This window comes from Aotus nancymaae, unplaced genomic scaffold (assembly GCF_030222135.1).
Source record: "Aotus nancymaae isolate 86718 unplaced genomic scaffold, 86718_ANA_hifiasm-v0.15.2.pri h1tg000062l, whole genome shotgun sequence".
In the NCBI taxonomy this organism is placed as follows: Eukaryota; Metazoa; Chordata; class Mammalia; order Primates; family Aotidae; genus Aotus; species Aotus nancymaae.
The window spans coordinates 33,459,743-33,473,505 of record NW_026988476.1 but is presented as its reverse complement, the minus strand read 5'-3'; the positions used below and the strand labels follow the sequence as shown (position 1 = coordinate 33,473,505).

At 44.6% G+C, this 13,763-nt stretch overlaps 1 protein-coding gene across 5 annotated transcripts in view; it reads left to right on the top strand.

Moving 5' to 3' along the window:
* FRMD5 (FERM domain containing 5) overlaps positions 1-13,763 on the top strand; it is a 343,658-nt gene that overhangs the window by 285,267 nt on the left and 44,628 nt on the right. For all 5 annotated transcript variants that reach the window (XM_064365997.1, XM_064365995.1, XM_012442288.2 and 2 more), the window contains exons 2-4: positions 3,717-3,821; positions 8,585-8,627; positions 8,867-8,945. In XM_064365997.1, the coding sequence (XP_064222067.1) occupies positions 3,717-3,821; positions 8,585-8,627; positions 8,867-8,945 (227 nt within the window). The remainder of the gene's footprint in view (positions 1-3,716; positions 3,822-8,584; positions 8,628-8,866; positions 8,946-13,763) is intronic.

The following is a 13,763-nucleotide window of genomic DNA, read 5'->3' as shown; positions in this document are numbered from 1 at the left end:
GGATATGTCCTTATTTCCTAACTACTCCAAGAGAAAAAGCCATGCTTCCTTTTTCTTCTTGTGAAGTGGAAGAAATAAGAAGTTGGATCTACTTAGTTCAGGGTTCTTACCAGCTAAGACCCTTACAAGTGCATCTGAGCTCCCAGCCCATGAGAATGAGTAGTTTTATGGAAGGCAGGATTCTTATTAAAAGTCCGTTTGATTTCCATCACAGAAGCATATTTTCCCTCTAACCATCTCTATCCCATTACTAATCTGGTTGTTGTATATATGGAAGCAAACTTCTCCAGCCCTTAAAACACACATCATATTGTAGTAGTGTTTGTAAAGAACATTTTTTCATTAAAAAAAAAAAACCTCACACCAGCTGATCACAGTGTAATAGCCAGCTTGGTGCAAAGTAAAATTTGTAGAGAAAACCAATGAAAATATGCTACTGTCTCTCACTCTTCCATTTCAGTTGCTCTGAGTGTAGGATATCCTGCATGGGATAGAGTTGAACATGTTTCCTCTGCTCCCAGAGAACCTGAAATACCTGTTTAAGCTCTTCTCACTCTCTGGGCATCAGTGAAGAAGTAGTTAACAGGCCCTGCACAAAGAAAGTTGTGATGGAGTACTTTGAAAGACCTGGTTTGTGGCCCACCACCCAGAAGTCCCAGCATGATTCATAATGAGTCTCTGTCCTGAGAGTCACTCTCTCCTATGAAAGACCAAAGATGGGGGGAATAGGGCCTGTGAGTTCAGGCTTATGTTGTGAGAGGGAGTGCGAGACCAGCAGAAGTGATATCAGTCGGCTGGTGGGGACCTCCACCCCAGCTGGTGTCCAGGCTCTTGATACCATTAAGAAGATAAGAATTCTGTCAAGGAATTCAAGGAAGAGTCAGAAAATAGTAAAAGTAGAGATTTATTGCAAAGGGAAGAGTATACATTCAAGAAAAGGGAATGCAGGCATACTCAAGAGAGAAAGTCGCACAGTGGGGTTTGGGGTTTCTATCTTTATAGGTTTCTTCAACCAAGGGGTGGAATATTCATGCAAATTCTTGCAAAAAGGTAGAGATTTCTCATAACTGCAGTGGTACCTATTTTTAAAGCAAATATGGGTGGTCTTTGAACAGTCATGGTGCTGGTAGGTGTGTAATCTAGTATGTTAATGAGTTTATAATGAGATCCTAGGAGAAATCTAGGTCAAATCCAGCTGCACATTGGGTTCAGTAGGTCTTAGCTAGCTTGGTCCATGCCCTGTTTTTCAGGGTCTTGTCAGCCCATAGCCTCTAGTCCTGTGAAACTGCTGTCTGGAATTTTTACTTTCCTGTGACCACCCTGTATTATTCCTGTCTCAGAAGAGGAGGGGTGTTGCCCACGTTGCCTCCTGTGGTTGAACTGTCTACTCATCCATTCTTCCAGCTCTTGCAAGGATAAACTTCTTAACATAACTGCCGCGAGATAAGCATCCTGCCCTAGCTCTCCTTGGGTGTTATGGGGTGAGCTAGCAGAAGGGGAAGAGGTGAGGTGTAAACCTTTTGTGAAGGTCTTAAAAAATATGCTTGTTCTTGTGGCAGGGCCAGGCCCTTCTGTAATTACCCATGGCCTTGGGCCTTGGCACAGGAGAGATCTTTGGGTCTTATCATAAAACCTCAATTTGTGAGGCAAACAGGACAACCACTACACCGCAGAAATTCCTCATACAACCTCAATTTGTATGCAAAATTAGACATGGACCCGCCAGAGATGGTCATCTGAATTAAGCTGCAGAGCCCACTGGAGACAGGCCCAGCGATGGATGCTGTGCAGGCTCCAGATGTTTTGACCGTTTCCTGCAAGTCATTCTCCTCCCACTTCATCCTTGGCACCCAGGCAGGTCTCTGAAGTAGAAGGTTATGGGGTTATAAACAGCCTAGCTTTTCACCATTTTGTGAAATCTTTTAGCCAACCTTTTTCCTTCTATTCATTCATTAATTTATTCAACAAATAACTATTGAGGACCTGCCTGCCATGCATCAGGTCCTGTGCTAAGTTCTGGGGCTTCTGACCTCATGAAAATTACAGTGTAGAAAGGCAGCAGACAGTAAATAAATAACTAAACAAATCAACAAGGTAATTACAGATTAATGTAAGTGCTGTGAAGGACATAAACGGTAAAATGAGATGGAAAGTAACTGGGAAGGGCTATACTACAGGGAAAGGCCTCTCTGAAGAGGAGACATTTGAGCTGAGTCCTCAAAAAATAGGAGTGACTGCAAAGAGCTGCAGGAAGAGCATTCCCAGCAGAGGGAATACAAAGGCAGAGAGACGGAAAAGCCTTGGGGTGTCAAGAACAGAAAGGCCATGGCAGGAGTATAGTGAGGAGAATGATTTGGGGTGAATGCAGAGAGAAGTCAGAAGTCAGGCTATATAGGGCCTGGGAGGCCATGATCAGAGTTTTCATTTTATTCTGAGAGCAACAAGTATTAAGAGAAGTGAGTAACATAAAGATCATTGTATGTTCACTGCCGCGTTGTTTGTAATAGCAAATTAGAAACACATTTCATCAATATGGAACTGGTAAATAATTTTAAGTTCATTGCAGTGACATGCAGCAGTTAAAAACTGTGAGGTATATCTATATATATTGCCATAGAAGGATTTGCAAGATACCCTAAGTGGGAGAAAAAAAGTTTAAAAATGTTACAAAATGTATTTTTAAAAGGGGAGATGTATATATATGTAGCTTTGCCTGTGTTATAAAACATCACATAAAGGATATACAAAAGGGCTGGGCATGGTGACTCATGCCTGTAATCCCAACATTTTGGGAGGCTAAGGCGGCGGATCACCTGAGGTCAGGAGTTAGAGACCAGCCTGGCAAAACCACATCTCTACTAAAAATACAAAAATTAGCTGGGTGTGGTGGTGCATGCCTATAATCCCAGCTACTTGGGAGGCTGAGGCAGGAGACTCGCTTGAACCCAGGAGGCAGAGGTTTCAGTGAGCTGAGACTGTGCCATTGCACTCCAGCCTGGGTGACAGAATGAGACTCCATCTCAAAAACAAAAACAAATGGATATTCGAGAAGGTGATAATGGTTGCTTCTGGGCAGAAGAACTGGGGCACAGGGTGGCTAGGGTGGAAGGGAGACTTAGTGTTCATAGTATATCCTTTTGTATGTTTAAATATCGTACTATGTGCCTGATCACTTATTCAGCAAAAAAGAGATGATGTCTAAACTGTGGACACCCTCATTGCTGTGCAGAGAATGCACTAAAGAGGGCAAGAGCAGAGGCAGAGGATCAGTTAGAGGACTCTGGCAGTGGTCCTGTTGAGGGATGGTGGTAGCTTGACCTATGGTGTTGGTAATGGAGAGGGGGAAGTTGGTGGATTGAAGATTTACTTCAGAGGCTCAGCCACCTGGGCCTGGTGTAATTATTGCTGTATTCCACACTGATATTCCCTATGTCTACAGTTTAAGAAAGCTTTATGCATTTGAGATGGGAACTGGGCTTACCAGCCTGTAACCTGACTTCTCTGACATCTTTTTGGTAGGCAGGATTCTTAGACTCCTTCCAGGTGCTAAAAGCCTCTGGATTCCAGACAATCATGTATCACAATGTGGAAGACATAGTTATGGACATTTACCCCTTTCGTAGGCAAGAGTTACAAACAACTTTTAACAGCTATTAAAAAAAAAGTTAAACTGAAAAAGCCCACTCATTCCTCAATGGAGCTTGCTTTCTTTGCAGAGAGATGCCAAAGGCCAGTACCTGTTCGACCTTCTTTGCCACCACCTGAACCTACTTGAGAAAGACTATTTTGGGATACGCTTTGTAGACCCAGATAAGCAGCGGGTAAGTCAATATTCAAAGCACAAAAGGAGGACAGGGCTAGTCAGTAATCCTGAAGTCTTGTTATTCATATTCAAAGGTCACTGATTCTTCTGGAACCAGGGACCAGTCAGACCCTGCAATTGGATGTTGTCTCTTCAAATCATAGCATTAGACCTGGAAGGCACCTTGGCTAGAGCTCACCTGGAGAAGCTTGTCATTTTACAGTTTCTGAAATGGCAGGCTAGGGAGCTTAAGTGATTTGCACAAAGTTGGAGGCAGAGCATCTGGACTGTGGTCTCAGAGCCCAGGTCACAGGATAATCCTCTCCTGCCCCCTTTCTAGTAAGTGGGCTGAGCCACGTTGTTCTGGTTAGGAAAGTCCTCACCAAAGGTGCCATGCCAACCCAATCTAGGCAGAACAGAGACAGAGCCAAACCATCACAGACCCTTCAGCACCTTGCAGATCTTACAGTTCTTGCTCTGCTCTACACAGCGTAGGCAGCTCTACAGACACAGGGCATTCTGGTAGACAGGATTATGATATTGCAGACAGATACAGGAACAAACCATTATCTCAGGCCCCTGCTGATTTCTCCAGCTTCATTTCCCCTGACCTGTCTTCTCTCTGTTGTGGTCCACCCAGATAGTAGTACTTTTGCTCTCCAGATACATCGTACCTTCTTTCTTTACAGAGCCTTCACCTATAGAGTTCCCCTGCCTAGAATATTCCCTTTTCCTCACTGCTCCACACACTCCACATCCTTCTTCCAGCTAACTCCTTTTTACACTTAACGTCTTAGCTTAGACTTTTACTTCCTCTAGGAAGTCTTCTCTAAGCCCACTCTATGTTAGTAATCCTCCTTTGGGCCCCCATGTACCCTCTGCTACCCTTGTTGTAGCACTTATTACATCATGCTGTGATTACCTGTGTTCCTTGCAAAAATATAAGTTCCATGAGGGCCTGGACTTTATCTCATTCATCACTGTCTCCCAGGTAACTAGCACAGGCCTACAATGTAGTTGGTATTCCATAAATATTTTCTGAAAAAGAAAAAAAAAATTTTCTGAAGAAATGAATGCGTGGGTGAGTTAATGGCTTATGGTGCTATGATTCTTACATCCATTTGCCCAGGCTCCCAGCTTGCACACACCTGCAGTTTCTATAACTTACCTTCATCTACCCTTTGCTCTTTGTGGAGATGGACTCTCTGGTATCCCCACTAAAGTGGAGAGGTAATGATAGACTATTTTTACAAATGGTGTTTCTTTGTTTGGTCCAAACTTTTATCCTTAAAAAGGAAGGCTGGCTGTGTGTAGTGGCTTATGCCTGTAATCCCAGCTTTTTGGGAGGCTAAGGCAGGTGAATTGTTTCAGCCTAGGAGTTCATGACCAGCCTGGGCAACATGGCAAAACACCGTCTCCGCTAAAAATACAAAAATTAGCTGGGCATGGAGGCATATGCCTGTAGTCCTGGCTACTTGGGAGGCTGAGACACGAGAATCACTTGAACCCGGGAGGCAGAGGTTACAGTGAGCCAAGAGTGCACCACTGCACTCCAGCCTGGGAAACAAAGCAAGACTTTGTCTTTTTTTTTTTTTTTTTTTTTTTTTTTTGGGCCAGTTACTTCAAGATCTCTTTATCTCCTAGAGTGGTGGTATATGAAGAAAAAAAGGCAAATTGTATCATGTTCATTGGTTTTTTAGTTAGGTCAGAATGTGCTTGAGGAGAATAAGAGAATACGTGGATGTGGTCAAGGTTAAAATGAGAAGGAGCTAGAGAGAGATAAGAACATGGGAAAGAGGAGAAACAAACATTTACAGAGTTCTTACTGCTTGCCAGGCTCTGCGCTGCACACAAACCTAATTCTTCCAGCTGATGTGTACTGCTCACTGAGTTCTGCCAGGCACTAAGCTAAGAGCTTCATGTATGTTATTCCATCTCATCCTTAATGAAATAAGATGAGTATCCCTAATTATAATATCTGTTCTCCAGATGAGTAAATAAAATATCAGACAAGTTAAGTAACTTGCCCAAGGTAAGTAGCAAAGCCAGCCTCAAGCTAAAACCTGCCTGACTCTAGGGCCAGTGTGGTTTCTGAGATTCCATGCTGAATGTATAACTGATAGCTTCTGAAAGTTGTGTAACTCTGTGTCTTGCGGGAGGGGTTAGGGAGAGCAGAGAGGCTTGAGAGAGTATCTGAGAGTTGTAGGGAATTAGGGACCTCTAAAGAGTTGTCCTTGGTCCACTCATTCATGGGAGGGATGGAGGAGGTGAGCTCCCTTGCTCCATCAGGATGTAAGGCCCCAACATAAACCTCCTTCCGTGGGTCACGAGACAGTCTGAACCCAGCACTCATAGCCAACCCCATGTTACTGCTTGCTCTTCAGGAGCCTCCATGCATCTGGGAGCTCTCCTGGTCTCTCCCAGAGGAGCTGCCCTCACTCTCCTTCCTGAGGATTCCTGACTCAGGCCTAGGGCCTCCACCTTCTCTCGGCCTCTCCTTTATACCCTTTCAAGCCCCTAGAGTCTGAAGATTGTGCCACTTTGGCACATTGGCCCATTCATCCAATCAGAGGAGGAAACCCTTCTCTCTTCTTCTTCTTTTTTTTTTTTTGAGACGGAGTTTCACTCTTGTTGCTCATGCTGGAGTGCAGTGGCGTCATCTTGGCTCACTGCAACCTCTGCCTCCCAGATTCAAGCAATTCTCCTGCCTCAGCCTCCCGAGTAGCTGGGATTACAGGTGTGCGCCACCATGCCTGGCTAACTTTTTTTTTGTATTTTTAGTAGAAATGGGGGTTCTCCATTTTAGCCAAGCTGGTCTCAAACCCCTGACCTCAGGTGATCTGTCCACCTCAGCCTCCCAAAGTGCTGGGATTACAGGTGTAAGCCTCTGTGCCCAGCCTCTGTGAATCTTCTTTTCCTCTTCTCTTGATCCCTTCTCCCAAGCGCATGTTGTTTGTTTGCCAGTGAATCTGGGACCACTTTGGCCAGGCAGCTGCAAAAGGCAACTCTGGCCATCACCGTATTCTTGGGTTCCTCTCAGGATTTCTCTGCTGGACTCCAGATCTCATGGATCGGCTGTGACAGCTCTCCAGTCCCTTCTCACCCCTTGCTACTCTCCTCTAGCATCAGTCCTTTCTTGATCTCTCACTACAATAAAACTAAAATCTTCTCTCCAACTATTGTCAAGGGGAATAGCCTTTTTGTCATTCAGCTTTATCTGCCCTCTGCTGATAATGCATCTCACAGTCATTAATTTCTACCTCCCTTTGTTTATTTCTTTTAAACTATCAGTCTAATGTCTAGGGCTGTTGCTGTTCTGTGCACTGGGTCCCTGGCACTGGCTATCTTCTCCTTACTGTCCACAATTCCAGTGTGCTGTGAACAGATGGGCCTCCTCCCTCTTCACAGGCACAGCCTGGAACCCCAGTTGTTTCTGAGCAGTTTCATCTTTTGCCTTTGCTTCCCTGCGAAGCAGAGCTGCGGTGGGCCGTGTAATGTGAGAAGGACCTCTTAACCACATTGAGTGGCTATAATGAGTTGCCAGCCTCGTGGGAACTCAGATCAGCAGAAGCAGGAGAGCAGAATGTCAGCCCAGATTATCCATGTGGAGCTAACGGAAGAACTGGCTCTTAGTGGGTCCATTAACTGCATGACCCATGGCCCAGCCCAGAAGGTGATCACTGGGAATTAAGGGAGGCCAGGATGCTGACTGCAGGGCCCTGGCTGCTCTCCTGCCAGAGGGAGGACTCTGTGAAGACATTATATGAAATGGAAGTAGCCAGAAAAGAAGGAATTATGGGCCCAGTCCCTTTGCCATTCAGCAGCTACCTATTGAACACTGTGCTAGGCACTGGTGATGCAGTAGTAAACAAGACTGACAGTTTTGGGTCCTCATGGAGCTTACATCTGGCAATGTTAAGCTACCTCCAGATAATCAAACCCCAGTTAATAGCAGTCCTACCTAATCCTGATTAACTAAAAGTAACAAACATCAATAATAAATTTTATAAAGGACCCATGTAGAATTAATAAACACATTTAGAATGGTTTCATTGCTTCCCCCAAATGTAAGTACCATGGGAAAATGTATATTACCTCTATGTCCTGCCTCTTTGTAAATCCAAGGGGAAGAGGGTACTATCCTACAGGTTGGTGTGGTTAGTTATCATCTGAGATTTAGACTTTAAACATCCCTGGATGCCAAGGAATCCCAAGTATGTGTTTTCTAACACAAGGGTTGGCAATCTATGTTACTCAAAGAAGGATGGAATATACATCAGCCATCCCTGACTTAGGAAATTTCTACTTCTCACTACTTTCTAGAGTTGCTACCAATATCCTCTATCCCCACTACCCTGCCAAGAAAAAAAAAAAAAAGCTGGTGCATAACACAAACACACACCACTCATTAAAATCAGTATTTCCCGACACAACCCAGGTGGGGCTCTGTCGCCACCACACATACATGCAGTTGCCTGTGCCTAATCGCATGCCAAAAACATGGCTCAGAAGTTTGACACCCTGCTCTAGAAGATAGCATTTCCAGGGAAGCATTGAAATGGCATCTGAAGCTGGAACTACTTCCCTCTTTCACAGCTGGTTCCATGGCAGCTCATTTCAGAAAATCATATCACTCTTTACTCTCCAGACTTATCTTGCACCAGCTTTTGGGCTGCTTACACCCTAGGCTACAATCTGTCTAGTTTTTTAACTTAGAGAAAACAAGTTATATTTTACAGCCCTTCTCATTAGGTTTTTCAAATTCTGTGTTCTCTGTTTCAGCATTGGCTGGAATTTACAAAGTCTGTGGTGAAACAATTGAGATGTAAGTATTCTCCATGAAAAGAGTCAAGCCACACCCCTGGGGAGGGTGGGATAAAACCTCCCACTTACCGCAAGTCTTGGTCTACATATATTATTTCCACCGTTTTGTGTATAAGTTGGCCCTAAATATATGAGGATTTTCTTCTGGTGCTTCAGTGGCCTGTGCATGCTAGTGGCAGTAGAGCCCTGTCCTCTTCTGGGAGAAGGTCTTCCCTGATGTTCACCTCTTTTTCTCTGCAGCCCAGCCTCCATTCACCATGTGCTTCCGTGTGAAATTTTATCCTGCAGACCCTGCTGCTCTGAAAGAAGAAATAACCAGGTGAGGTGAACACACTTCCTGCAGCCATTAGGACCTGTTGGAGAGCATAGGAAAGGGGGACGGTGACCTCTTAGAGCCTCTAATTTGGACGCACCTAACTCTTAGAGGCAAGGAGCCCTTCCTAAATATAATGACTTCTATATTTCGTTTCCACGTGCTTTCTTTCCTTACCCCTCAGTGCAGGTGAAACGGAGTGGACTTCTTTCTTTCAAGAAGTACGAATATTACTTCTTGAACTGGTCACTCTCATAGGGATCTGGAGTAACTAACCAATCAGAAGCATCTTTTCTTTTACCTGTGATGTGGCCACTGTGGACATTTTTGGAGAGGGCTGTGTTGCTGCTTATTTTGGGGGTTGAAAATAGACTCAAGTGTTCTAATGGATATACTTGGAAAATGCCAAGGCATGGCATTGAAAGATAAGCTGGGAGATACTGAAGGTTTTAAATCAAAATGGGTAAACTCCAGTATGCTATTGGATCAGGTTCGTGATAAACTCTTTATTGTGGGATCATGTTCTGTGGCAGGCAGACAGCTGCATGGAATGCATCCTGTCTCATCCAGTACCACTTGAGGATGAGAAAGAACCTCTGTGTCCCCAGCCATCCTAAAAGAGGGTCAATGAGTGAGAGCTTCAAAGCTTTCCCAGGATTTTGTATATCTGAACCAAATTCGCTCTGACCAGTCTCACCTCAGAGATTCAAGAACTCTCTACCACAGGGATCCCTAATTTTTATATTAGAAAGACCAAATTTCGACCTAAGCAAAACCTTGATGTTACCTTGTAGAAGCCAGGACCACAGGTGAGGATGTAATGCCTGGGAATCCTAGAGCTGAGGAAGAGACAGCACTGTCAGCTCTAACCCCTTCCCTAAGACCTTGGAGACCACAAAGGTGGGAATGCAGATATTGCCAGTCATATAGACTATTTATCCTGTAAGGATTTGAGATCCACTCCTAGATCCTGAACTGCTTGGGAAAATTCCAAAGACAGAAAAAGAGGAAGGAACAAGAAGGAAAGAATATGGAATAATTTTCTTTTTCTTTTATTTTTTCTGAGACAGAGTTTTGCTCTTGTTGCCGAGGCTGGAGTGCAGCAGTGTGATCTCAGCTCACTGCATCCTCTGCCTTCCAGTTTCAAACAATTCTCCTGTCTTAGCCTCCCGAGTAGCTGGGATTACAGGGGCCCACCACCATGCCCAGCCAATTTTTTTATTTTCAGTAAAGACGGGGTTTCACCGTGTTGGCCACACTGCTCTCGAACTCCTGACCTCGTGATCTACCCACTTTGGCCTCCCATAGTGCTGGGATTACAGGCGTGAGCCACCATGCCTGGCCGGAATTATTTTCATTTCCTGATTTGAAGAGCATGCCAGGTGAAAGGAGCAAAAGATTCTCTAAGAGGGGAAATCAGAAAATGGGGAAAGGAGAGGGCAAGAAACAGGAATTAGTAGTGCAAAGGCAATAAGGAAATGGGACAGGGGAGAAAAGTTACTTCTTCACATGGGCCCCAGTTGGAGTTGATGGAAATCTTCTGATGGAGTCAGAAGGATCAGGAAGGATTGTTTTCTGCAGATGCATTGAACAGTGTGTACCCACCTATTTTGAAGCACTGAAGACGGTGAGGTGTGTAGCTAGAACCAAACCTCATGCCTCTTACAAGCATAGAAGCTGCAGGCTCTGCTCATCTGTACAGAAGTGCAGGTGGCTCTTGGCTTTGCTTCAGAAAACCAAATCCGTCCAAATCACAGAGACCTTAAGGCTTTAGGTAGGTGAGTAAGGGTAGAACCACTATGTTTAGAATTTTAGACCTGGCACAGCGGCTCATACCTGAAATCCCAACACTTTGGGAGGCCAAGGCGGACGGATCACCTGAGGTCAGGAGTTCAAGACCAGCCTGGCCAACTTGGCGAAATCCCGTCTCTACTAAAAATACAAAAATTAGCCTGGCATGGTGGCACATGCCTGTAATCTCAGCTACTCAGGAGGGTGAGGCAGGAGAATCACTTGAACCCACGAGGTGGAAGTCGAAGTGAGCCCAGATCGTGCCACTGCACTCCCCAGCCTGGGTGACAGAGTGAGATTCTGTCTCAAAAAAAAAAAAAAAAATTCAAGAGTTTTGTTAAAATACCACTAGCCTGCCCCACTCACAATCTCCAGAGTGTTTGCCTTAGCTCTGAACTTCTCTCTGCTGAAAGAGACACTGGTGCGAGGGCAGACCCCTATACTCCTGTTCACATATCAGAGCAAACCTAGCACGTCTTTGTTGTCCACCTCACTGGACCAACAGTGGGGATGAGAGAGAGCAGCCAGTGAGAACACCACAGATATATGGCTTTCCAATTTGATTCATGGACCAGAAATACATGGTTATCTTGGCCCTTAGGAGGTGCTCTTAATAATACAATTTTCAGCCAGGCACAGTGGCTCACGCCTTTAATCCCAGCACTTTGGGAGGCCAAAGTGGGTGGATCATGAGGTCAGGAGTTCAAGAGCAGTGTGGCCAACATAGTGAAATCCTGTCTTTACTGAAAATAAAAAAATTAGCTGGGCGTGGTGGCAAGCACCTGTAATCCCAGCTACTCGGAAGACTGAGACAGGAGAATTGCTTGAACCCAGGAGGCAGAGGTTGCAGTAAGCCAAGATTGCGCCATTGCACTCCAGCCTGGGCAACGAGAGTGAAACTTCATCTCAAAAAGAAATACAATTTTCTGAATCCAGTGTCACTATCTTATACGAATGGACAGACCTTCCTACCCAAGAAGCAGCATAGACATGGGAGCTGAGATCTTACTTATGTCACAGGTTGGCTGTATAGCCTTGGAAATAAGATACTTAACCTCTCTAACCTTCGATTACTCATTTATAAAATGGCGATAGTAATATCTACCTCATAGAATTGTCAGGAGGATTAACCGCTATCCCAGCATCTCATACTTCTTAATACACCCACAGTGAGCCTCGCACTGAGCAAAGGCTCAGTATTTCGTTGCCAGATTCATTACACAGTCCAGAGGCCCCTGGGGCTCTGCATGGGGCACAAGTACAGTTAGTATTGGCTTTTCTCCCTGTTTATGTGAAAAGCACTTCTTTTCTAATAATCTCTACTCTTCCTCTGTCCCCTTTCCCCACCAGCTAGAATCCTAAAACTTAAGCAGCTAACTTCTGAGTTCTGAGAGAGAAAGCTATCCCAGGTAATCATCCAAATCCTGGTAAGTGCAGCATTAGGACCGTGGCTAGGCCTCTCACCAAGTCAACAGACTTCAAGGACACTGGCAAGAAAATGAGCTCCTCTCCATCTGTATGCATTTGTGCTAACCATCTTGGGCCATTTTCCTCTCTCAACCTCAGCAGCGTTCTTTCCTCAGTATGTAACTTTCTAGCATTGTCGGGCATATGAACCACAGGTGCCTGGGCCTGCTTTGCAGTCTTTGTGCCTCCCCCTCCCTGGGGCATTCTGTGAGGCTGTGGAATTAGCTGCATTTTTCTCCTCATTCACATCCCTACAGATCTTAAAAGAGTAGATACTGGCCCCAGCCTCACTCAACACCCATAATTCATCCCTGGCTTAGAGCCTTCCATCCCACCTTGCTGCCAAACTAATTTAGCTGTCAGTGTGTTTTTTCCTGGCAATATTTGTCCTAAATTTCACTGCCGTCTCAGCCATTCCCATAAAGCCAGGCTGAGAGAAGGGGATGAAGTAGGGAGTACAGAACTTGGTTCAATTTATCTCTTGGCTTCTTTCCAGATGATAATTTTAGTTGCCAAATCCTGATTAATTTATTTTGTCATTTTTAAAGTAATAAATAGATTTTCTTGTCTAGGCTAGAGACAAGACAAAATTGGGAATCGGGTACCAGATTTGGCTTTTAACAGGGATTGCAGGTGTATGAACTCTTTGGAAAGATCAAGTAAGAGAAGGAAACTGACTGCAAATGGGCCCCACCGTCCAAGGAAGCAAAATGTCTGTAAACAACAGGTGCTCCAGAAAATGTTAATAGAATGAATCAATACATACATGAATGAATGGAGTCATCAGGTCACGTATTCCTTCAATGAACATCACTTGAGCCTAGCTTAGGCTAAGATGGATTGGCAAACTTTTTCTGTAAAGGGCCAAATAGTATTTTAGGCTTTTTGGGCCATATGTTCTCTGTTGCAACTACTCAATTCTGTCATTGTAGTGTGAAAGCAGCCATAGACGATACATAAATGAATGAGCAAGGCTGTGTTCCAATAAAATTTTATTTCATTGGAAACTATGGCGGCAGACTATAGTTTGCCAACCCCTGGGCTAAGAAATCAGAAAGAGCTGGCTTCAAATCCCAGGTTGTTCTTTAACTAGCTCTGTGACAGGGCAGGCAACAGTATCTCTAAGCACTCAGCTCAGTCTCCTCATCCATTAAACAAGGATTAAAATGGTCATCACCTCATAGAGTTACTGGGAGAAGTGAATGAAAAAGGGCATGTGAAACAGGGCACACAGCATGCACTCAGTAAATGTGAGTCATTATTGTTATTTTGTTTTGTTATTATTTTGTCATCTCCCCCATTGGAATGTAAGCTCCATTAACAGGACTCTGGATTGTTCCCTGATGCATTCCCAGCACCTGTGACAGTGCCTGGCACATATTAAGTGTCAGAACTGGATGGATGGATGATGGATGGGTGGGTGGGTGGATGGATGGATGGATGGTTGGATGGATGGTTGGATGGATGAGCTAGGCACGGGATGTTTAGGCTCCCTAGAAGAATATTAAAAGTAAATAAAACATAGTCTCTGACTTCAAGGAGCTTACAATCTAATATGGAGGAGGA